This window comes from Schistocerca gregaria, chromosome X (genome assembly GCF_023897955.1).
Source record: "Schistocerca gregaria isolate iqSchGreg1 chromosome X, iqSchGreg1.2, whole genome shotgun sequence".
Lineage (NCBI taxonomy): Eukaryota > Metazoa > Arthropoda > Insecta > Orthoptera > Acrididae > Schistocerca > Schistocerca gregaria.
Window position 1 is genome coordinate 273,139,351 of NC_064931.1, and position 27,074 is coordinate 273,166,424.

The 27,074-nt window shown below is 44.0% G+C and overlaps 1 protein-coding gene across 1 annotated transcript in view; it reads right to left on the reverse strand.

Annotated features, from left to right (window-relative positions):
- Nucleotides 1–7,261: 7,261 nt before the first annotated feature.
- Nucleotides 7,262–27,074, reverse strand: part of LOC126298813 (uncharacterized) — a 56,255-nt gene continuing 36,442 nt past the window's right edge. The window contains exons 5-6 of the mRNA XM_049990278.1: nt 15,802–15,960; nt 7,262–8,253 (exon numbers count right to left, since the gene is read on the reverse strand). Coding sequence (XP_049846235.1) covers nt 7,996–8,253; nt 15,802–15,960 — 417 coding nt within the window. The 3' untranslated portion in view covers nt 7,262–7,995. The remainder of the gene's footprint in view (nt 8,254–15,801; nt 15,961–27,074) is intronic.

Genomic DNA, 27,074 nt, shown 5'->3' on the forward strand with positions numbered 1-27,074 from the left:
CAGTCTACAGTTTATATCCTCTCTACTCCGACCATCATCAGTTATTTTGCTCCTCAAATAAAGAGAGTCATCTACTACCTTAAGTGTCTCATTTCATAATCTCATTCCTCAGCATCACCAGACTTAATTCGACTATATATTATTATCCTTGTTTTGCTTTTGGTGATGTTCATCTTATACCCTCCTTTCAAGACAGTGTCCATTCCGTTTAACTACTCTTCCAAGTCCTTGCTGTCTGTGACAGAATTACAATGTCATCGGCGAACGTCAACGTTTTTATTTCTTCTCCATGGACTTTAATGCCTACTCCGAATTTTTCTTTTGTTTCCTTTACTGCTTGCTCAATATACAGATTGAATAGCATCGGGGAGAGGCTTCAACCCTGTCTCTCACTTCCCAACCACTGCTTCCATTTCATGTCCCTCGACTATTGTAACTGCCATCTGGTTTCTGTACAAATTGTAAATAGCCTTTCGCTCCCTGTATTTTACCCCTGCCACCTTCAGAATTTGAAAGAGAGTATTCCAGTCGACATTGTCAAAAGCTTTCTCCAAGTCTACATATCGATTACATGCATAATACATGAGAACGTCCTAGGTATTATTGATTAGGAATTTGTAGCCTATGAAGTATTCAGACTATAACGTTCGACACATTGCCAAAAGAGAAGTTATACTTTCCCCAGCGTCTTAAATTCTCCTGTTATGTGGTTGGATAAATCCATCAAAACTCCAACATTTGGACAAGTAGACCCCTATCACTTTGAAAGCACGAAATGGAAATTGTCTTAAAATGAATGGGAGGGTTACCTGTCGAGATATTGGTGGATTTCGACGTCACCGGTCAGCATTCTGATGAGTTATTAACAGAAGATGGTTAATTGTTTGCTTGTTCAATGGATCATGAATGGATATCTCAATTTAATGTCGAAAGAGTTTCTTTTAGATCCACCCGAAAATATAATGATAATTTTTATGATAGTATTTTGTACTAGTCTTTGTTACCAGTAATAAATTTTTAGGCACAATGAATTTCATTGAGTTACAGTCAAACACAACCACACACGTGCATTATATACATGAAAAATGTTACGTGGAGTAGAAGCAGTTGTCAAGCAAACAATAATTTCGGTTTGAGTTGTAGTTAAATTCGTTGTGTATGACATTTTTACTCATAATACAGTGAAAATCGCAATAAATGGTAATTGTTGCCGCAATTTTCGATGATATTGTCCTTCGATGAAAGTCATTTTGGAAAAAATTTGCTTGACGCCTTCACAAATCTTTGTCAGCTGTTCGCACCTTCCCATGTGAGACAGACAATTGCTGTGGAGAATTGGAAAATGTCAAAACGTGAAGTAAGGTTTCTCTCAGGTGTATGACTGATCGAAAACAGTCTTAAAATGTATTATTTTCCTCATAGATTTGAACGGATGTTCCAAAAGCGAATGAATATGACTTGTTTGCAGTTCGGCAGCACGGACTTCGTTTGCCCACACACTGCCGCCATGCACGCGCACACCTCATCCCCTCCATGCTCCCTATCGCTCCGCCTCCATGTGACGCAGGGTATACCACAGGTCCCAAGCAAGCGCAGCAGAATGTCTCCAATAGCGTATAATTATTCCCGTCAACCTGCTTCCGTGGCGTGCTGCACGTTTCGAGCCACCGTTCAAGTCGATGACTGACTGGTGAGACGAACATTGACCTAGCGTGGCAAAACTAGGATTCACCCTAACAGCCGACATGTTTCCATTGATCGACGGTCGAATACCAATGGCCCCGTGCCAACTGCCATCTTAACTGACGATGTCTTTGGGACAACATGTGAGCACGTGCGGGTGGTCTGCTGTAGAGCTCCTTGTTTAACACTGTAGCACGAACGGCGTGCTCCGAAAAACTTGTGTATGCACCAGCACTGTGCTCTTTCGGCAGAGATGCCACAGACCAACATGTATCCTACTTTTCAGAGCAGACCGACCTTCGAACCCCACATTCTGTGAAGAGTAGTGGACATCCAACCATTTAGCGCCTAATGGGAGTTTCACTGTCTTTCTACCTCGTTTTGTGGATGCTCACGACAGTAGAAAACGAACATTCGACCAGCTTCGCCGTTTTCGAGATACTCATTCACAGGTTCTGCATAATAATTCCTTTTTCTTCAAAGTCCCTTACCTCATTGGAATTCTCCTTTTCCATCCCATATCTTCGCTAGGGTGATCCTCGTCCGTGCCTGCTCCCCTTACATACTTTTGTTACTACGTCTCGTGCCCGCAACACCACCAGGCGGCATCCAACGTGGCAGTGGGCAGTGTTTCTGCTTATCAGGGTCTACTGAGTCGGTGATCGCTGGAATTATTAACTCATTACGACGTGGAGCAAATTAAACTGACCCAGACGATTGGATACCTTTGGACATGAATGTATGCATATAACCACACCCTGTGACACAGACACCACATGTGCATCTATCACGTGATCCACACTGGTTCGGGACGGTGGTTTTGTGAGTGGAGCAGTGCAAAGTGGACGATGGTACTCACAGCGGAACTGCGGGTGTTTATTATGGAACGTTATGTGGCAACGAAGTCGTGGAAACGGTGTGCTCATTGTCTGCTCGGAAGTTTAATGTTGTCAAAGTGCCATCAAAGAGGGCCATGCAACGTTTAGTTCGAAAATAGCGTCAGACAGGATCTGCTTTGAAAAAGTCAAAGAAATTCCGAAACGTGCCCACAATATGGCTGCAATTCACCACAAAATGCTTCAGAGTCGTACCATAACAAACCACTTGGACCCGCAGTCTTGTCGTGGCCCTAGCAGGCCACCCAGATCATATGATCTGTTAGTGTGCGATTAAATTGTGTGGCGAACCCTCAAATGTAAGGTGTATAGCAACAGCCCTCATGGTCTTCAAGAACTTCAGCAGAACATTTCGGATGACACTGCAGCAATTCAAGCAGTCCAGCTTCGATACATCTACAGCAACTTGCTGACCAGGGACCAGACGTGCCAAGAGATGAATGCTGGTCGCTTTCAACATCTAGTATCATCAGGTTAATACAGTATTTCATTTCCTCTGCTGTGTCTCTTTATAGCCTGGAGCTCTGTTCCCAAAGCCAATTTTTATTTGCCGCACCCTGTACTTTTACAAGCTCCAGCTTGTCAAGACATTCCGCCTAATATTCTAGTCGAATCGAATAGTAGTGTTAGCAAAATGAACCTGTATATCAAACGGAAACTTTTACCTGTCTATAGTTTTATTCATTCAACGGGAAAATCTAGACTGTATCACGTCTTGCGGCATATATTTGATCTATTTAGTCTGTAAGCTTCGATTCATAACTACAATTTTACCCTACACTTATGAGGAAGGAGATATAGTATTACTGCACTCCAGGTGCAGTGAAGAAAACGACATTAACAGGTCCACATGCAATCTTTGTCGAGCGTAGACCAGCCATACGAAGTGTGTAAAAAGTTAGTAGAATTAGCTGCCTGTAAAGATAACAAATCTCTTATAGTAATTGTTGGCTGCCTTTAATACAATTAGGTGCACTGGCTCCCGCACGAACTGAGCGCACTTCGCCAGGTGTTGCGGCGACACTTTCCCTGTCTCAGATACCGCCTTACTCGCACACGCGCACGCATTTTTTAGTAGTGCATATGATCATTCAGCTTTACAGTATTGTCCAAATAATTATTTTATATATTCCCTGAATTTAGCCCGAATTGAATTCAGACATTGACATTCTTTCAGTGAATTCAGCCACAACTGAGTTTACGCATATATGGTTTTCAGATGCATATTTTGGTGTTTGATGAACAGGGACGTTTATAACCTGTTCCAACTGGTTTATATTTACACTATGCACACGCACATAGTCAAAATGGTTCAAATGGCTCTGAGCACTATGGGACTTAACATCTATGGTCATCAGTCTCCTAGAACTTAGAACTACTTAAACCTAACTAACCTAAGGACAACACACAACACCCAGCCATCACGAGGCAGAGAAAATCCCTGACCCAGCCGGGAATCGAACCCGGGAACCCGGGCGCGGGAAGCGAGAACGCTACCGCACGACCACGAGATGCGGGCACGCACATAGTCAACGAAGTCACAATATACATCTGTAACATAAGGACGCCAGCAGCTCTGTCTGTCTGCTGCAATCAGTAAAGCATGGTACAGGTTGTTTAAATTGACCACACTGCACGTTCAGATTTCAAGTCTAACTATGCACCTGCATATATTTTGACAATCAGCACCTCACCCTTTAACGTTCTAATATTAAAAGGAGTATGCGATTGGTTATATTCAGACGTCATCTGTCTCTATAAACTCTTTCGTGCTACACCGCTAGTCCTATTTGCACCGCAAATAATTAACTCTAGTACAAAGACGAACATATTCTATCATCGTATGGAAGTTATGTGGTGTGCTAGGTCTACATCATTACACTTAGATTCACTTGCAGTCAAATTGTATGTACTGGTGAATAGCATCATATGCTTGCACTTTGCCGAGACTCGCTTTCCGTCTGTGGCTGTGCTATGACATAGTCTAACGACATCAGGTCAGAAAGGTCAGGAGATATCATGCGTACAGTGATTGCTGCTGTGGTTCAGGCAAGAGTTTCTGAATGTCCACTTTTAACAATAAAAATAACAGAGCTCTAAGTATAGTAAGAAACAAATGGTGATGGTGATGGTAATAATAATAATAATAATTCCTAAACATATAAATGAAAAATTGGAAAACCACACTTAATATCCAAACAAATTCAAATAATATCACATCACAGCTAATACAGATTAAGCGTGCAATATACCAAAGAGACTCATTAAGTCCTTTCTGGTTCTGCCTTGCTCTGAACCCACTGTCCAACATGCTAAATAATACAAATTATGGATACAATATTACTGGAACATACCAACACAAAATCACACATTTGCTATACATGGATGATCTAAGACTACTGGCAGCGACAAATCAACAACTCAACTAATTACTAAAGATAGCAGAAGTGTTCAGCAATGATATAAATATGGCTTTTGGAACAGGAAATGTAAGAAAAATAGCATAGTCAAGGGAAAACACACTAAACAAGAAGATTACATATTTGATAACCACAGCGACTGCATAGAAGCGATGGAAAAAAAGATGCCTATAAATATCTAGGATACAGACAAAAAATAGGAACAGATAATACAAATATTAAAGAAGAACTAAAAGAAAAATATAGACAAAGACTAACAAAAATACTGAAAACAGAATTGACAGCAAGAAACAAGACAAAAGCTATAGATAGTTATGATATACCAATATTGACCTACTCATTTGGAGTAGTGAAATGGAGTAACACAGACCTAAAAGCACTCAATACACTTACACAATCACAATGCCACAAATATAGAATACATCACATACATTCAGCATCAGAAAGATTCACATTAAGCAGGAAGGTAGGAGGAAGGGGATTTATCGACATAAAAAAAACTACATTATGGACAGGTAGACAATTTAAGAAAAGTCTTTATAGAACGAGCAGAATCTAGCAAAATACACAAAGCAATCACTCATATAAATACATCGGCTACACCACTGCAAATTCATAACGACTTCTACAACCCTTTAGATCACATATCATCAACAGATACGAAGGAAGTAAATTGGAAAATGAAAACACTACATGGCAAGCACCCGTATCATCTAATACAGCCACACATCGATCAAGACGCATCCAACACATGGCTAAGAAAAGGCAATATATACAGTGAGACGGAAGATATTACAGCAAGCGTATTATTAAAGATCCAAATGCCACAACAGATAAATACAGACTTTGCAAACAACAAATAGAAACAGTAGATCACATTACAAGCGGATGTACAATACTAGCAAATACAGAATAATCCAGAAGACATGACAATGTAGCAAAAGTAATACATCAACAGCTTGCCTTACAACATAAACTTATAAAACACGTTCCCTCATACAAGTATGCACCACAAAATGTACTGGAGAATGATGAATACAAATTATACTGGAACAGAACCATTATAACAGATAAAACAACACCACATAACAAACCTGACAGCATACTCACCAATAAAAAGAAGAAATTAACACAACTAATCGAAATATCCATACCCAAACAACAAATATACAAAAGAAAACAGGAGAAAAAAATTGAAAAATACATCCAACTGGTTGAGGAAGTCAAGGATATGTGGCATCAGGAAAAAATTGACATTATACCAATTATACTATCAACTACAGGAGTCATACCACACAATATCCACCAGTACATCAATGCAATACAGCTACATCAAAACTTATATATACAACTACAGAAATCCGTAATTATTGATAGATGTTCAATTACCCAAAAGTTCCTAAATGCAATATAACACATACCGTACAGTTAAAAGGAAGTCACACTTGATCAAGGTCCGCGTCACTTTCTACTTTAGACCAGACATAACGTCTGAGATAAGAAAGAAATAATTTATTATTATGCAAGATAGCTAAATACTTACTGATAATCATTTTCTTTCCAGCTGATCACCACTGCTGCTGGTTGCACTTCATAATGGACGTACAGACGGCCAGTGACTGTCTGCAATCTAACTTTAAGAAATTAAAATTTCTTGAAGTGTGGGAGATCGAGCTTTCACACCATTGTTGCTGCTGGCACCCCGTCAACGTGGCGCCATTGGTACAGGGGTGAGGGGGAGTGATGATGTCACTGCAGAAGTGCCAAGTGCTTTTATTAGAGATTCCGGGAAAAGCTGATGCTGATATCAATTCCAGGAATACTGATACCAGCATCAGCTAATTCCTGGCTCGTTCTCTCCTTGATCCTCGACTATAATTAATCTCAAAATAAAAAATTTAATGTTGGCCACTCATTTCAGTGTTTTCTGTTGCAGCTTTAGTTTTCCCACTGTTCAGTTCTGTTAACGAGGCGTACAATTAGGCCTGCAACCGTAACTTCCAAACATATTAAAGCTGTGCACCAGATAGGACCCAATGCCGGATCCTTTCTTAGTGCAGGCAATGACATAGGCAAGGATCCGGTCAGGCGCACAATTTTAATCTGGAGTAGTTTTGGAAACATAGCACATTCCATTGTAGAGTGAAAATGTCTTTCTTGATGCTCTGTTACTATTCTAGTATCACTTAAGTGCAGTGATATGCCATATCTTCAAAACATTCTTTGTACTGCCACAAAAGACACCATTGAAACGCTGCATACTTTATTTCTGGTGTATTTGCTTTATTTTTAAACATTTACGGTTATTACATTCAAAGTAATGATGACAGACGAGAAATAGATCATAGAAGAGACACTAACTTTGACATTACACTAATTTATGTATCCATCAAAAACGATAGTCTGTGTTCACAAACTGCTTTGGGACGGAAGTGAGATTTGAGTGAGTGTGGAACAGAGGGAGAGGGGAAGGGGGTTGAAGGGGAGGGGCTTTTGAGAAAGAGAGAGAGAGAGAGAGAGAGAGAGAGAGAGAGAGAGAGAGAGAGAGAGAGAGAGAGAGAGAGAGAGAGAGAGCTGAAAGCTATATGAAAGGTTCAGAGAATTATCTTTTATTATACCTAGGAAACGGACAATAAGGTTTTATTTCTGGAGTTCCTGGTTTCTGTATTAACATATTTAATATCTTAGTATTATCTTAATAACCATTCTAAAATTTCAACTGCAAATTTGTTATGTATTTGACCCATGTCAACAATCATACCGTGTCTGGCCATCAACTACAGAACAAACGTTTCACTTATTATACTGAACTATAAAATTAAATCTTAATAAATGAAAAAAATTAATACTATTAAATGACAAGTACTATTAAAATACTCGAATATCTGACGAACGCTGTTGCTATGTCGAAGTTCTGCTAGACATCAGCATACACAAATACATTAACATCTTAAGACTATCTTAATGTTAAAGATTGTTTGCAAATTATTTGCAAATTATGGGCCATCTTGCTGACATAACGCATCCTCTGCATCTTCACTGAAATCGTTTTCTTCCTGCAGAGACCTCTCATCGTCGTTGGAGTCGTCATAGGCTTGTGCGTTCCGTGTCAGCTTTGCCCTGATGGCGGTGGGCGAACTGTCCGAGGTTGGTAGCAGTTCATACTTCCAGCGCTTCGACGAGGGGAGTTGCGGGCTGTCGGAGTTGCTCGCTTCAGATTCAGTACTGCAGCGAGCATCGTTGTAATGCACAGCCTGCCACAAAATAAACAGGGCATGACGTCTGCATAATAACCGACATTCAGCAAAAAATTAATGTTATACACCATAGATGAGATATATAACAATCGAGTAGGTACTAAAACTACTTAAGTGAATTATTTCTTTCCGAACACACTGAAAGGAGTGCAAGGGGCATAGCGGTATGTTCCTGATCTTTGAGTCACTATTGCGTGTTCATGATTTGTGCACTGATAGTACGGAGAGATGCCAAAAAACACCAAAAGCTTTTTGTTGTTGTAAATTATATTTAGTAAATTGTATATAATCCAATACACAATAGGAATCAACCGAATGAGGCAGCGCAGCTACCTCGTGTTTATAATCAAACTGCAGCTATTCATAGAGGTCCAGTGTGGGCAGTAATTATGATATGACAGCGAAATTTGGTAGCTATTCTAATGAAGTGATATGGAACCGATTTACGCTGGAAGAAAATAGTTCAATTTTAGCTACCAGGTGCAAATCTTCCGCTGTTACCCCAAGAATGGCATAGAAATGTTTCCAGAGGTAATGGATTAGGAATGGGATGTGGTCAGAAAAGGTACGACAAATGAGAAAGGTATAATATTGACATTCTTAACTGGCACACAATTCGTTCAATATGAACACCAGAGACGTCGGTAAGGTGCTTAAATTTGGAACTAATTTTTTTCCATCGAAAATCGGTTCCACATTAACGCATCAGAATATCTTCCAAAGTCCGCTGCCACACGGCAATTACAACCCACGAAAGACCTCTGTGAATAGTTGTACTTTAATTATAACCCAGTAGTAAGACACTGCTAGCTTATTCGGATGGATGAAGGTGGCTCTGTCTGCCCATCCTGTCTTAGGTTTCCCTGGTTTTGCTAAACCATTTGAAGTAAATGCCGGGATAGTTCCTTCAGAAAGGTCACAGCCGACCAATTTTCCTATACTAGAAAAACATCCTTATGCATTCTACATGTCTGTATATTTGAGCTGTTTATTTTAATTGTATTGTATCGATAACGTCTGTGTCATTGCGAGATGGTCAATTAATGTCATGCTTTCTGTACTCGATAAGGAGCCTGAATTGGTATGCGACGTGATCAGAGCCTCTAAGCATCGTAATATGGAATCACATATGCACTGAATATGAGTCTGGAAACACCTCTAAAAGCTGTATGTGCGCGTATGAAGCATTATCTTGAGTTACTGGAAGATTCGGGCAGTCAAGTTGCCAACTAACCATATCCCAGACACGTCTGATTGGGCGTGTAAGGAGAACGTTCAAGTTAGGAAAACAATGGTAACCGTTGTTCAACGCAGTGGGCTTGTATATTCTTCTAAATATGTGGCGGTGCGACGTCCTGTTGAAATATGCCATTTAACGTACCTCGAAGGAGGTGATAATTTATGGCTTTAAATCATTTTGCTGCAGCAGATTCACTAAACACACGTCTTGTCATCGTAGTTATCTCCAGTGCCACCTTTTAGTTTTGTGTGCTATGTTGCTCAACACGTCACGTTTCCAGACTACCATACCATACGTGGTCATCACGTTGCGACTGGTTGCATTCAGACAGGCACGAAAAATACTAGATTTTGCCATTCATCACGGCCGCATTAGGGACTTTGTGGTAGACAGACGACAGTGATCCATTCGCCAAGTCAACGGTGTAAAGACATCGAGCAGCGGCAAACTTAGAACGGAACCGCCTCTCCCTCCCCCCATAGCTCTCAGGGAAAAGAAAGTAAAAGGGTAGTCAATTGTTTCACTTTCAAGAAAATTTATAAGTCTGTATTACGAAGGTTTTTAACAGGGTCACAACAAATGTCTTTATGGCTATTTACAAGTCACCAATCTTACATAATATTAAACATACTCTATACCCCAAGTCTACCCCCCCCCCCCCCTTTTTCTCACAACCTACCCTCTGACACACACACACACACATACACACACACACACACACACACACACACACACACACACACACACACACACACACACACACACTATCGTGCCTTTCCTTCCTTTATTGGTTTATTAGAAATATTGTTTTCAAGCTGCTTTTAAGGCGTACTGTAACTGTAGCGGAATCAAATTCCCGGCGTAGCCTTCATAACGCAATCAACCAATCAACAATAGCTAAACGCAGAGCTTTCTGGAGCGTTGTTTGATTTCATAGAACGCCAAGTTCGGTACCGTGTGCAGTGCACTATGCCTTTACGATCGATTTCACAGTATCTTTGTTGTCTTCATCACAAGAAGACATCTAAAAGTATGCTACGCCGCTGCATAGTGCTGGAACGAAGTGTAGCTGAGGAAGGAAGCTTGGTGAATTAGTTCGGTGTATTATGTTTATTTAACAACAACAGAACGCTTTTGCCAGGTCGAGACATTCAGACTCTAAATGAGACTAATTGTGTGGATTTCAGTAGCCTAACGCTGGAAGTAACGATAATTGGAAATTTTCAGGGCTGGCATGATCTGGCGGGAGTCAGCAGCTGATGTTTTAAATAGTAAACAGTTCATCCCAACTCGTCATCTGACCCAGTTTCTAAGTAATTCGGACTTTGAGAAGAAGGATGCATACCTCTAGTACCGGAAGGTGGCAGAGCAGTCAGCTATACGCACTGTGGTGAGCTCTCCAGTAGTCCTACATCTTCCGTTTCAGGTATAGTATATTTCACAGGTTTTCTCAAATCACAATACTGATCAGATTTACTCCGCAAATTTAAAAAACCTTCAGACAGCAGGACGTGCACTGAAATGTTATCGGATTTCTGTCGAAATTACAATAAATTCAGCATGCTGTGATATGGGTACTTAATAATTTACTGCTAGGCGAATCTAAGCGATTCCTGAGCTGAAAAGTAGTATAATACTGGTTGGATGTTTGGGGAAGGAGACCAGACAGCGAGGTCATCGGTCTCATCGGATTAGGGAAGGATGGGGAAGGAAGTCGGCCGTGCCCTTTCAAAGGATCCATCCCGGCATTTGCATGGTGCGATTTAGGGAAATCACGGAAAACCTAAATCAGGATGGCTGAACGCGGGATTGAACCGTCGTCCTCCCGAATGCGAGTCCAGTGTGTAACCACTACGCCACCTCGCTCGGTAGTATAATACTGATAAACGCTTATCTGAAGCAACACTGTGGTACGAATTTTAGTCAATGAGAGCACAGATACCTATAAATCTATGGATCACTGGACATTTCTTCAGTGGTCTTCGTAGAGTACAACTATTACTCTGTTCTAAAATGAGTGAAAACGTGATTTGTACATGGTAAGTGTTCACAGGAAAGAAGTGATTGAGAAGACTAATTTTTCTAACTTAGTAACTAACAAATTTGGGCAACAGCCTCTCCTTCAAACAAGAACACGAGTAACATTAAATTTTGTGTAGTTTTATGTTAAATGATTTTCTTCGTGGTTAGTCTGCTCTTCTTTAGCCCTTATTAGGAAAACTATTATTCTATTATTCGTAATATAACTTGTAAGCTTTCATTTGGTACGACTGTGACTGCGTGCGTTTTTGTGAATGTTAATACGAGGGTTGACCAGGAAGTAACGCACCATATTTTCTTTTTCTCAGCTGAAAAGAATGCTACGAATGCGAAACGTTACGTACGTATTACAGGGTGTCCGAAAAGACTTTCCCTGATTACATAAATTGATAACTTAGGCTAAAAATAAGATACAAATATGAAACTTCTGTCGAATTGTTTACAACTATCAAAGTTTTTTTCTGTTTTAGGTTCGCAGTAGGTAAGCAGGGTAAGCAGTGGATGAGGTGCAGTGCCCAAGAAGCCATGTTAACCAATCAGGAGAAGGCACTGTGTGTCCTGTGGTACCATGAGAGACGATCACCAACCACAGTGCAGACACACTTCCAGACAACATTTGGAAGTAATCCACCTGATGTGAAGAGCAATAAAGCCTGGTATGAGAAGTTCAAGAACAAAGGATCGGTTGCTGACCTTCCGAGGTCTGCTCGACCAAGAACCTCAGCAGACAGGGTGGAAGCTGTAAGGCAGTCTTTTCTGCGAAGTTCGAAGAAATCGGTGCGCAGGGCCTCATGTGAATTACAGATGCCAAAAAGCTCTCTCCATGACATTTTACACGAAGTGCAAATCGTTTAGGCCTTGTTGCCCAATGACACTACACGTCGATATGACTTTGCGGTCGAAATGCTATCACGTATAGAGGACGATGATCGTTATCTCAGACGAATTGCCTTTTCCGACAAAGCAACCTTTTTTGTCAGTGGACTAGTGAATCGCCATAATGTGCGCATTTGGGATTCACAACCCCCTGGCGAGGTCATGGAGTGCAACGAATGCAGTCCAAAGGTGAATGTTTGGTGCGCGCTTTTGCGCGATCGAATTATCGGGCCATTCTTCTTCTCTGAGGCTACCATCACATCTGCAGTGTATCTGGTCATGTTGCAACTGTATGCTGTTCCTCAGCTGCTCCAGCATCACCCCGATGTCTTGTTTCAGCAAGACGGTGCACCGCCTCATTGGGATTTGGACGTCCGTGCCTATCTCGATATGACATTTCCAGGGCGATGGATTGCTCGTGATGGGCCAACGGTTTGGCCCTGACGCTCTCCTGACATAAGCCCATTACACTTCTTTTTATGGGATTATGTCAAGGACGAGGTCTACCGAACACGTGTACCGCTTCTTGAAATCCTGTGGCAACGGATAACCACAGTCGTTGAATCGATCCCTCCAGTGATGTTGGCTAATGTGTGGACGGAAATTGAATATCGCCTAGATGTGCTGCGTGCTACCAAGGGTGCTCATGTGGAAGTTTATTGATGTCTGAAGAAAAAAAAACTTTGATAGTTTGTAAACAGTTAGACACCAGATTCATATTTGTATCTTACTTCTAGCCCGAGTTAACAATTGATGTAATCAGGGAAAGACTTTTCGGACATCCTGTATTTGAAGTCTCCTGAGTGAGCACGCCAAGTTTCCGTCACTTCCGACAGATAGCGTGGCTGCAGGACAGTTTCAAATAGGCGTCTGTAGGTGATGTACGTTGCAAGCAACATGCCGTGATCGAGTCTCTCACTGCAGAGAAAGAAACTGGGAAATATTCACAAACGCTTGTGCAAAGTCTATGGAGCATCTACTGTCGACAGATGTACAGTTAGTCGCTAGGCACAGAGGGTGAGGTCTCCAGAAGACGGTTCGGCCGAGCTCCAGATTTGCAGCAGTCGGTGAGACCACCCAAGGCTGTCATACCTGACATGTTGCTGCGAGCTGATGTCATTCGCGAGGACAGACACATTACGACTCTGCAGTTGGCGGTGCATCTGTCAATCAGCAAAGAAGTGTGGATGCAATTATCCTTACTCTTGGATATTCAGAAGTGTGTGCAAGATGGTTCCCACAGCGTCTAACGGTGGATTACAAATCGCACAGAAATAACGTATGTCTTGATTGTTGTAACGTTTTGAAGCTGACGGGGAAGTGGGAGGGGTTTCTTGTGCCGGATTGTGGAAGGTGATGAACCCTGCGTTCATCATTTTCAGCCCGAAACAAAACGACAGTCGATGGAATCGCGCCATTCCCACTCCCCACAGAAGAAAAAATTCAAATCGACTGCTTCCGCAGATAAGGTCATGATCACCACGTTCTGGCACTGTGAAGGTGTGATTCTTATTGATGTAATGAAAAGTGGCTGTACCATTAATTCAGAAGCATATGTCAACACATTAACAAAGCTCAGGACGCCCTTCCGGCGACTTCGGCGCCACAGCAACCCAACAGATGTTTTGCTGTAACACGATAATGCTAGGCCCCACACAAGTCTGAGAACTGCTGGACACATCGTAAAACAATGTTGGGCCGTGTTGTACCATCCACCCTACAAGGCCTGGCATAGTCCCCTCGGACTTCCACTTGTTTGGGCCATTGACAGATGTCATTCGTGGAAGACGCTTTGAGAATGAGTATGAAGTGATTCACACAGTGATGCACTGCTTCAGCCACCAGGACAAGGATTGGTACCAACAGGGCATACACGCCCTTGTTTCTAGCTGGAGGAAGGCCATAGAGCAGGACGGAGATTACGTGGAAAAATAGGGTGTGTAGATAAAACACCATTCTTTCGTCTATCTAAGTCTCGTTACGTTCAATAAAGAACTGTTGAAGGAAAAAATGCAGTGCATTACTTTCTGGGCAACCCTTGTAGATCGATTATTTGCAAGCAGAGTTACAGATAACAATATATAAGAATTTTAAAAATATGTTCTCCTCGTTTTCACTTTAGGAGAAGATTAACCAAAGGCTCTTCATCACTGGTTATTTGTGTTTGTGACCAACAGCAACCTCGGCAAAACTTGCGAGCAAAGTGACACTGCTATGAGGAGAGACGGTAGCAGCTGTTGTTCGTACTAAATGCTGTGGTTTTATGGCTTGATTAGAAGCAGTGCTGTTCTAAAAACCTGATTTTAGCTCAGTTTTTTGTAAAAAAAGGTTTATCGTTGTAAGTTTGTCGCAAGTTTTCAAAAATCGGAACTTTTGATTTTTATGACTGGCATGTTGGGGGATGGGGGAGGGAAGGGCGTTGTAAGTTTAAAGAGGTGCGTTCCAGCACCTACAATTTTAGAAATTAAGCACTGGAAGAACCTTTCAGGAAGGGAAAGAAGATACTCTCAAGTGGACGATTGTTACTTCGGATGAAATTAGTCCACTGATACGGTAGCTAGAGTCTCCCGCCGGTGACAGAGACAAATCATGTGCAGCGCCTTGTTCGTCTGCAGCTCCCTACAGGTGAGTGTTGTTTCATTAATGCATTGGGTCAGAATAATTTGACGAATACTTCATTAACATGAGAACGCTTGTGTGGCCTCAAGGTCACCATCAATTAACACACTATAGGTTGTGGACCTATGTTCCAGAGAATTATTAAACACACGTAAGCGTCCTCACCTCAGTGATATAACTTCAATTTATATAATAATTTATTATGTCAAGATCACGTAATAACTACAATTTCCTAATACCGATTTCGGGAATTTATTGCCATTTTCATAAGTGCAATACGGTAACAGCTTTGCCATACTACATAAAAATTAAAGTGAGGCTCTATGAAGAGTATGAAGTGCTGTAAAATATTTTACTCAATGATGTCACGTAGTAAAAGATGTCCCTTTTACTGTGTCTCCCATTTACTATGAACGACATGCTCTTTGTAGATAAACCATACTTGAAGATGACAAATTGCCGAAACAAGGTAATATGAATTTGTAGTTTTCGTACTATCTTGACGTAATAAATTCTGATGTACACATTCATTAGATCAATTTCTGTTTAACAATATGTAAATCAATCAATAGCCTGTAATCTGTGCAATACTTTAGTATTGTTCATTTAAAAATTCTGCTCACATTTGTATCAAATTCACTAGAAATCGCTCTAAATAAGGCATAGAGGTAAAATACTTCATAAAATTACTAGTTGCTGCGGTTTGTCGTCACAATTTCTACACAGAAATTTGGATGAAGCTATAAATTCATGTATCTCATTCAACTTACCTGAAGTCCTACGCCCTCGATAGGAGACAATTGCGGGGGCGTGTCACGTGGGGTCACTGGCACTGGCAGCGGCTTACTCAGCTTCGGTGGACTATCCGTGTCCACCGGTTGTATTCTGATAGTGAAATTCTTGACCAAAGATTCGTCCTGAACGACGTCCTGTTCGCAAATAAGCACGTTAGTTTTCAATGATGAGGCTACATATAAATATCAACGCCTGCCATGTACTTAGACGCTAACTTCCACAAATCCACATGAACGCATGAGGTCCTAATTCTACATTGCTGTGGCGACCATTTAACATGAATTGTTTTTTAGCTGCACATATTTTCAAGGCAGACCAAAATAATGCTTTCTCAATTTTACCAACTCAGAGTGTTCATAATTAAAGTTCCAGTTGCAACACGTTGTAGAAAGTGCTCACAATGACGTCAGATCTGAAAAGCATGTTACTGTCTTTGTTGGGAAACGTAGAGAAACAGAATTTAACAAAAATTTTAGTCATATATTGTGCTGTATATTGTGCTTGACGCAGATGGGGTCTGCTACATATGACAGACGAATCGCTTTATACCATCTGTACTGATTACTGTTCATGACTGCGAAAGGTCGGCAGTCAACAGTTGTGGCACTGTTGGGCAGTCCCATCCACTACGTCAAGGCCGTACCAATCGGATTGGGAAAAATTGGTTTTTAATTTTCCTGAAGTCAAAAACGAATTAAAAGCAAAATGAAAACAGGTTTCTAGTTGTTGAGAGACTGGCGCAAGACATGTTGAATATACTGTCCATCGTCTTCCTCCCCAAGTTGAAATCGAGGAACAGAGGGAACAACAGGGGGGAGTGTGTCTGTGACTAAGTTCAGAATGCGTTGCGCAATGCTTGCCTTCAATTTAGCTACTTTCATAATTGGAGTACTGGACGCAGCATCATTCAGATAACCTCACAGCCAGAAATCACACTGAGTGAGATCAAGTAATCTGGATGACCAGGCTGTGAGGAAATAACGACAGTTAATTCTAGCATTTCCTAAATGCCTTTGCAGCAACCGTTTCACTGGCTGTGCAATGTGCGAAGGAGCACCATCTTCCATAAAAATGATCCCATCCACATATCCGCTGTGTTGAAGGGTTGGAATGACCTTGGTGTGCGAAAGACTCCGATTGACTGATTGAAGAGGACGGGGGGGTATTTAACTAAACGGCGTGGTCAGCAGTCCCGGGATTCCAAAGTTACGCACAGAAGATAGGAGGTCCGCTAAAAGCGGAGGGGAGCCAAACTATTAAACGAGGAAGTTAAAACATACACAGAAGGTATAAAAGGATAGCTCAAAACTGAAAACTGGGAAACAGAGGGATAAAACAGCAGTCTTTGCAAGGGGGAGTGGTCATGGGTCCCAGATCGAAAAAACATGAAGAGAGGCCCCCAACCACCACCACAATCCCCTGATCCAGGAGCAAAGCAAAACCTTACATCTGAAAATAAAAACCACTTTCACAGAGGAAACTGAGGACCAGGCCAACCATCTGTGAATCATCTGCCAATATTGAATTTAAGGAATCTGGAAGACGATACTTAGGATGAAGGGTCAAAGGAAGGGGACATTCCACCAATACATGGGATACCGTCAGTCTGGCTCCACAACCACATTGTGATGGTGGTTTCTGATAAGAAACAATGAGTGAGCCTGGTATGACCAATGCATAGACGGCATGAGACAGTGAACTCCTTCCTAGTGGAACAGAAGGAAAAGTGCCTAACTGCAGCAGACCCCCTTGATTGTGCGGAATTTATTACTGTGAGCAGAAGCGACCAGATGTCATTCCACTTTTGGGAAAAGAAAGATTTGACGTAGATCCGCATATCCGCAGCTGGAATCATCAAAGGGAATGGAGGGTAAACCAAACTGTCAGCCAGTTCATTTCCTCGGATGCCCAAATGACTTGGGACCCACAGAAAGACAACAGCAGGCGGCACAGCCAAGGGCAGAGAGGTCTTGGACAGCAGAGACCAAAGAGGGGCGAGAGTAGTATCGATCGATAGGCTGCAGGCTGCTCTTTAAGTCGATACAAATTGAATCAGTGTGGGGGGAGGCCAGAGAAACAAAATGGAAGACTCTGTGAATGGCTATGAGTTCTGCTGTGAACACTACATGATACCAGCAGGAAATGGTGTACTAAGCAAGTAGGAGACGTAAAAGTGTATCCCGTCTTATCTATCGTATTAGAACTATCAGTGTAGAAGATGGTAGCATCCTAGAACTCTGCAAGGATGGCGCGCACTAGAAGCCAAAAAACCATATGGGTGACAGAGACCTTCGGACCCTGGCATAGGTTGGTCCTAATCCATCGTCCAGGCACCATCCAAGGGGACGGGGTGGGATGGTAGGAAATATATGGGGTGCATTCGAGTGAGTGGAGATTAAAATCCCGACGGGGCGAAGTGAGTCATTCCAAAAGGCAATACCAACCATGGGCGGTTATCAGCAGGGAGACATTCCTCGTTTGCATAGAGGACAGGGTACATGGGATGGTCAGGGAATTTTCAATGGCGGTTGCATAAGAAACCAGGAGTTGGTTATGTCACATTTGAAGAGCGGGACTCCCCGCTTCTGCGAGGAGACTGTCAACAGGACTAGTGTGAAAGGCAACAGTAGCCAGGTCCACCCCACGAAGGTGAACAGCGGAAGGAGCCGCTGAGCCATAAACCTGACTACCATAATTAGTCTGAGCAAGACTAGGGCACAGTAAAGATGGAGAAGAGTGGCATTGTCTGCACCCCAAGATGTGTGGGCCAGGAGACAGACAGCATTAAGCTTCCACATGCATGTAGTCTTTAGCTGGCGAATATGGGGCAGCCACTTCGGAATTTTATCAAAAATAAGACCCAAGAAATGGGATCTTGCTACAACATCGAGGAGCTGGTTGCCTACTAAAGCTCTGGACCGGGGTGTACTCTGGGTCAATGACAAAAGTGTGTCGCATGCGTTTTGGAGGGAGAAAACTGGAAGCCACTGGTGATGGCGCTCAGAGACTCATCAGATGGCGCCTTGGAACTGGCGCTCAGCAGATGTGACAGAGTGGGATCTGCACCACATACAAAACTCGCCGACATGCTATGCGGGGTAGCCACGAGCTCAACAGAAGCTACAAGCCCATTGATGGCTATGAGGAAGAGCGTGACACTGAACACTGTGGGATACCATTCTCCTACATCTGAGGGGCGCTGAGTGAAGTGTCAACTCGAACCCAGAAGAGCCGGTGAAATAAAAACTCTCAGATAAATATTGGAAGGGGGCCACGGAAGCACCAGTCATGGAGAGTAACTAAAATCTGATGGCGCCAAGTCGTGTTGCATGTTTTGTGTAGGTCAAAGAAGACCGCAACAAGGTAACGGCGGTTAGTAAAAGCCTGTCAAATGCTGTTTCCAATCTGAGTAAATGTTCAGTTGTAGATAGTCCTTCCAGGAAGCCACACTGATATTGGGACAGAAGGCCCCAAGATTCGAGTATTCAACATAATATGAAGCTAACCATCCTCTAGAGTAATTTAGAAAGTATATTCGTCAGGCTAATTGGAAGGCAGCTGTCGAGAGACGTTGGGTTCTTCCTGGGCTTAAGGACTGGGATAACTACACTGCCTCGTCATTGCGACGGAAAGCACCCATGAGCCAAATGTGGTTGAAGACCCTGAGGAGATGTTGCCTGTGGGCAACGTCCAAGTGTTGGATCGTATGGTTGCTGATGGAATCCAGACCTGGGACTGTCACGTGAAGAGGTAAGAGCCTACATGAATTCCCATTCATCGAAGGATTCATTATAGTGTTCAGCGTGGTGCGGGCTGAAGCAGAAATCTGTCTGTGCACCTCTGCGTTTCTGCCGGAGAAAGGTAACGATATAGCAAGAGGACGCCAATGCCACTCTTCAGTGTGTCACGGGGTGCTCTGGAAGGACCAATGGGTCAGTTCACAGAGCACCTTGAAGGTCAACACCCTGGACATTTGACTGTCACTGGTGCCTCAGAAGGCTACGGAGCTTGGACCAAATCCGCGATGAAGAGACATACGTCCCCAGTGAGGAAACATGGGTGAAAGACTCTCGCAGCGTTTCCAGTGACGATACCGGTAACAGGATCCGCAGAATTTATCTCGAAAACATACTGCCCTACGGTAAAAGATGGCATCAACCCGCACCACATAGCCACCTTTACATAATGAAGTGGTACTGGCTGATGTAGGTGCAAATTTTCCGTTGCCCATATTCTGCAAGTCTGCGTATTGACCATGTCCCATGGAAATGCAAGTGGACTTCGTCTGTCCGCAGAATGTTCTATGGCCATTCATTGTCCACTTCCACACGCGCAAGAAGTTTGAGAGCGAACGTTCGTCTTGCTAGCAGGTCAGCAGGAAGCAACACCGGAAAATCGGTAATTTTGTATGGACAGCCATGCAGGCTGTTACGTAGAATTTTATCCATCGTGCTCGCAAACATGTCCAACGTTAGGATACTTTCCCACGTACTACGTGTTTGCAGGTCACTGTTCGACCACTCCTGGAATGGCTCCGGCCACATCTTCGACAAACATCAGATGAACTGCCTTCCTCCCTCTGCCACAGCCCACTTTAAAAGAACCTGTCTTTTAGAATTTTGTAAGCATTTTCTCCAGACACTTAGACATCGGATGAATGCCTTTTATCACACCCTTGAGTGTCGTGAACTTTTGCAGGGCTACTGGCACAGAGTCGCCGTTCTTATAAACGAGCTTTACCAGCAGCGCGCGATCCTTGATGGAGAAACTAATTTTAGGCGGCTCGGACACAAACTGAGGAACAGACGTGTGTCGTGCGTCTGATGGTGTACATATTCTGACGCTTACAGTGCCATCTATTGGACAAATGTCCGTTGAATCAGTTTTGTTCCACGACGTTCCGCCCTGCCTCAATAATATTCTGTTGAACTTTTATGTCATTCTGAGCAGTGGATCTCTTTCTACAGGTCCTTGAAAAGAACTTCATATTGAGCACTAAATGAAGTGTACTTAAATTTTTTTTTGTTTTTTTTTTTTAAACTTGTTTCACCGATAAAAATAGCTACGATTACCGGGGATGTCCATATGACTGAGGGGTTCATAGGGTGGCAACAGAGAGGCCAGTGTAGATAAGATCATGTGTACGATTATCCACAGTAAACAATATTGCGTGGCGGCGCTGTATCTACTAGTAAGCTTTGATTTTCTCATTATGTCACAGCCTACCAGCCTCTAGTTCTACCCTGAAGACAATGTAGGTCTCTGGCAGAAAATTTAGTTCCAGGCTATTAGCACCGTGAAAGCAAATCCTTTCCTCTGACGCCTTTAGAGTCATCAGCATACATTATTTCGGTGCCTTGATATTGACATAACAGATTTGTTGGCGGTCGGTAGAAGAAATAGTAATTTTGGAGCTGCTGTGTAGCTCTACCAGAACCTACAATCCACGTACACATAAAGGGGTGTGCGAAGTGATCCACATATACAATCGATTGATTAGATGGAGGGGTTAGGAGGAAAGGGTCTGAAACAAAGAGCTCCATGCAGAATTTTCAGTCAGGTCCCCATATGGAGTACTGCCCTAGATCGATAGTTACGTCAAAATTCCTGGAAAGTGAAAAACTTTTGATAGGTCAAACTGTTAAGGAATTTCACTCTGCAGCGGAGTGTGCGCTGATATGAAACTGCCTGGCAGTTTAAAACAGGTTCGCAGGAGAGCTTCTGTAAAGTTTGGAAGGTAGGAGGCGAGGTACTGGTAGAAGTAAAGCTGTGAGGATGGGGCGTGAGTCGTGCTTGGGTAGCTCAGTTGGTAGAGCACTTGCACGCGAAAGGCAAAGGTCCCGAGTTCGAGTCTCGGTCCGGCACACAGTTTTAATCTGCCAGGAAGTTTTTTAAGGAATTGTCAGAGTGTGGAAGCATAAGTGAGTAGTAGTAGTTAACGCTGAAACCACATTTGCTGAATTCCAGTCTCCGTCAAAACATTGTCTACAGGACTCGTTCACAAGCCTTACCTCACAATAATGAACTAAGTCTGTCACAAAGCGGATGTGCTGCTGAATCTTGTACCTGAGATAGAAAGTAAAAACGTGATAACACTGGAACCATACGTACGTCTCATAGTTCTGCGGAATCAATCGTCAAGAAGACTTCACCAATCTGAGTGCATGTAGTGTCAATCAAACCAGCCACGTCAGTCCATTATCAAAGAGACGGCCAAGCGTGATTGTAAAACTAGTACCCTGGATCCTAGAAATAGTTCGGGGTCTAGGTGGATAGTGGTGCCACAATGAAGTGTACGAGTCGTGATTTAGTGGTTGAGAAACTAGACTCATAGTCATGAGTCTCTTCGTATGCCTTCTTAGAGTTGACCCTCAGTAAGAGTGACGGACTGAGAGCTGAGCAAAAGCAAAAGTCATCTCTGTAGAGGGTGAGGGTAAATGTCTGTGCCATGGAGCCCACGGGGCCGTTGACAGCTATAACGAAACAGGTGGCACTGAAGATTGAGCCCCGTGCTATGCCAGTCTCCTACAGCTGTGTACAGCTGAGGCATGTTCCGACTAACCCTGAATGATTGGTGGGACGTGAAGTTTTAGATAAATGTCAGTAAGGCGCCACTATAATCTTCCCAGGTTGTTGGTTGTGAACCAACCAATCCAAACACCTACACTAGTAGGTCGATAATAGTCCCTATGACCAGAGAACCCAATACAAATAATGAGCCACCGACCTCTCGATTAATTTAAACAGCAAGGAAGGCTGAGTGATTGGTAGCTATAAATGAAAATCAAGTTATTTCCTGGCTTAAGGAATAGGATAATTATACTATTCACCCATTGTGGGGGAAATTCTTATCTGAGAAAGATACGATTAAAAGCAATGGGAAGGCAATTTTTCTGATCCCCATTCAGGGTTCGAATCACCTGATTTGTGGATCAAGCCAAGGCCTGATGAAGTGTCGTGTACCGAGTCGAAGGTACGAAACAGTTCCCATTGTGTAAATGGTTCATTATACGATTGAATACCGCACAGTAAAGAGCGAGGTGTCCTCTGTCCTTGCCGGACGCTGTGGCCGAGCGGGTCTAGGCGCTTCAGTTCGAAGCCGCGCTGCTGCTACGGTCGCAGGTTCGAACCCTACCTCGGGCGTGGATGTGTGTGATGTCATTAGGTTAGTTAGGTTTAAGTAGTTCTATGTTCTAGGGGACTGATGACTCCCATAATGCTGAAAGACATTTGAACCTCTGTCCTTCGTTTGTGCTCCTGGAAAACGGAAGGATAATATGTGGTCGCTGATGACACTCCAAAGTTAACTGAGAAATGTGGTCCAAGGTCAGATGAATAACTTAAAAAACCTAAATGAAATCAAAGGGTGGAATAGTCGCCGACCATTGAATGACAATTAGACGACAGAGCTTGCTACACACCAACGAGAAAGAGGTACGTATTCATTAGCAGGACATGTACCGTTCCCAGTACCCTTTCTATTGTTAAATAAAAACTAAAGGTTATGAGACAATGTCAGAGTGGTGTACGGATTCATGAACAGTCCGCTGTTGGTCTTTCATTGTGTTTTTTGTAGGGAGATACATATTGCCCAATAGAATGATAGTTCTTGTGTAATTCAGGTATGTGGATTTAATACCCACTCCAGTTCCTCTGTACATATCGCCCGGAGGCCCGAAGCGGGGGTGGGGGGGGGAGGAGGGGGGGCATAACGTGGAGTAGCAATTTGAGGGGCGGACGGGTAGGAAAGGCTGGGGCAGTGCATCTCACTGCCGAGCCTTCACTAGTCATGCTACTACCTAAGCTGCTGAAACGACAAGGACCATAGTATCCAGTTAACGAGAGCAGGAAGACCTGGGGCAGCTAGACTTTCCCCAGATTTCTTCGTCGACTTTTGTTTTGAACTTTTCCCGTTTTTTGTTCTTCAAGGTCTCAAAAGATTTGCTTGATTTAAAATTGAGCACAGGAGAAGCGTGAGTATCTGTATGGACCACAGACTGTGGTTCCTTCAGACATTTGCAGATGTCTGGCTGAAAGTCTACAAGGTTCCAGGAGAAACGTTCCTCAGTGGAAGTCCCTCTACCAAAAGACACCAGAAAAGAGCAATGCTTCTCCAGCCGAGGATGAGGGATCGAAGTGCCCAATGTTGGTAAGGGAGAGGTAATAAAATGGTCCGCCCCACCTCTAAAAATGGCAAGCAGTACACCTCCGATCAAGAGGTTTTCGTCGCAGTGCGAAGAGAGTTTGGTGTGCTGTTGCAATCAATGGCAGAAAAGGTGCCATGACCGGCACTGAAATGAGTAGGGGAGCCGTCATTAAGAAGGCACAGGTCGTGGTCTGCAATAAATTGGTCTATAAGAAGACCTCGTCTAGATGGAAAGGCACTGGCCCACAAGTGATGATGAGCATTAAAATCCCCAAGGAGGAGGAAGTTGCTGAAGAAGGGCAGTTAAGGCAGCAGGTGTATGAGTCCTGTCAGGAGGGAGGTAAAGATTGCAAACTGTGACCGCAGAGTCTAAGTGGACCCTAACAGCAACCGCTTCCAATGTAGTTTGAAGAGGAATCCACGTGCTAGCAATGTCTGTATGGACCAACGTACAAACGCCACCAGAAGCCGGCAGGGTCCGACCCGATTTGGACAGAAAACACGGAACCCACGGAGGGTTGGTGAGTGAGCATCAGTAAAATGAGATTCCTGGAGAACCACACAAGGTGCAGAGTAGGACGAAAGAAGGTATTTCAATTCCGGAAAATGACGATAGTATCCATTAAATTTCCATTGGAGAACCACAGAACGATAGTTTAAATGGGGGCTGAACACGCTAAATCCAGTCATAATGCCGGTTCCCCACCTGTCACCGACAAGGAGGGGGCGACATCCATGAACGACGGGTCAGAATCCGGTTGTGAAGTCGGGAAAGGGACCTCCGGTGGCACCAGAGGCTCTTTGTCTAGGGACTTATGTTTCTTCTTTTTTTCAGGCTGAGATCGATGAGGGCCGTGTGGCATAAAGGAGCCAGCTGCAGCAAGATTAGGAACAGAAAGAGACCGGGCGACTTGGGGGCCAACATACCGCGGCTCTCGCGGTCGTCGCGCGGCAGCAGACCGTTGGCCTGGAAGGTGCCGGGAAGGGGCATCCTGGGAGAGGCGTCCTTGACCGGCAGACGCCGAAGGAGTGGGACACTTCTCCGGCTGGGGAGGGGGAGCAGCTCCCCGAGGAGAAGGCTTGGGAGCCGCAGGGGAGGGGGGGGAGCAGAGGGGTCTGGGATGGGGTTAAGGAAGCGGGCAGGAAGGGGCAGGAAGGGGTGAAGATGTAACCAAGGTGTAACTAGATATCACGGACACAGGGTGAAGTCGTTTATATTTCTTATGGGCCCCTGTGTATGTTAAACGATCGAGGGACTTATATTCCTGTATCTTTTTTTCCTTCTTATATACTGGGCAATCTGGTGAACGTGGAGAATGAGTACCATGACAATTTACACACGCAGGAGGGGGAACACAGGGACTCCCTCATGGAGTGGACGTTCGCAGTCACCACAGGGATGGGCCTGCGGACAGCGGGAAGATGTGTCCAAAACACAAGCACTTAAAACACCCCATAGGAGGTGGGATGTACGGCTTCACATCACATGAATAAACCATAATATTTACTTTCCCAGGGAGGGTATCCCCTTCAAAGGCCAGGATAAAGGCACCAGTATCAATGCGATTGTCTTTAGGACCCTTCTGAACACACCAAACAAAGTGGACACCCCGCCATCTGAGATTGTCCAGAAGTTCCTCATCAGTTTGAAGGATGAGGTCCCTGTGAAAAATCTCACCTTGAACCATATTTAGAGACTAGTGGGGGGTAATGGACACAGGAATTGTGCCAAGATGGTTACAGGCACGAAGGGCCGCAGATTGGGCAGCTGAAGCAGTTTTGATCAGCAGCGAACCCTACCGCATCTTGCTCAGGGAGTCCACTTCGCCAAACTTCTCAATGTGTTGAACAAAGAATAAAGGTTTGGTATTGGTGAAAGTATCTCCATCAGTCCTGGTGCAAACTAGATAATGGGGGAATGGTTTCGCCCCTAGCCAACGGGCCTGACCTTCTCCCCAAGGGGTAGCCATGGAAGGGAAGGCCGAAGGGCAAGAGAAGCAGCACTTGAGGAATCAGTTCCACGCAGAGACACAGCCGCAGAACGGCCAGAGTTCTGGACCTTTATGCGTTTTATTTGCATAGCGTCCACCCCGATACCACCCACTCCAATCAGGGGCTCTCCTCACGGGTGCCACCCAGCCACAGCAAGGGCCATCTGGCACGGCGGCCATTTCTGGAAGTTCCGATGCTCCAGGATGACGAGCAACCACTCCAAGGCATGCATGAGGTGGTCACACCTCAGGTATCAGAAGTGTGATCCCTGTGTGTTCAGGGGGCTCAACCAAAAGGGTACGTAGCGACCCCACCACACGGGCTGGCTACCATGCTGGCTATGCACCCTAGTATCAGACAATGACGTGAAAGAAAAGTGGAATGTACTAGGAGGGCACACGTCGGAGACACTAGGTAAGGTGCTCTTCCCCAAATCGCTCACATTACGGCGGATAAATTTTGTAATGGAGGTCAAACCCCAGAGGGGGACCAAGGAATGCCAAAAGGAGATGATTATGCAACAAAGCCGAATTGTAAAACCAACAGAACCAAGAGGATAGCGGGGGCCAACATAAGCAAGGACACCAACAGGGAGAGGAGAGGGCGAGGGGAGAGGAGCAAGGAGGGGAAAGGAGGGGAGGGGAAAGGAAAGGAAATGCAGCCCTGGAGAGAAAGAAGGCTGCAAAGGCTCGGAGCCCTGTGCTCGCCACGCACGTATCCACAAAAGAGTTGAGGACCCCCTGGGGGCTGGATAAAGGTGTCCGACATGGCAGAACCCACACGCATCTTGAGAACTCTGCCTGAAGGACACGGGGCAAGCAGCCATGGAAGACCCACATGTAAGGAGTATGAAGGATACCAGTCCTCCAGCAGGTGTCGTAGGCCTTTTCCAGATCGAAAAACACGCCAATCTGGGATTTCCGCAGAAAACCGTCACATGGGTGGACAAGGTAACCAGATGGTCAACTGCAGAACGCTGCCATTCGTCAGTCAATCCCGAGACTCAAAGGCACCATACCAGCTGGGCATGAATCATACGTTCCATCACCTTGCAAACGCGTCTGGTAAGAGAGATGGGGTGGTACCTAGAAGGAAGGTTCTTGTTCTTAC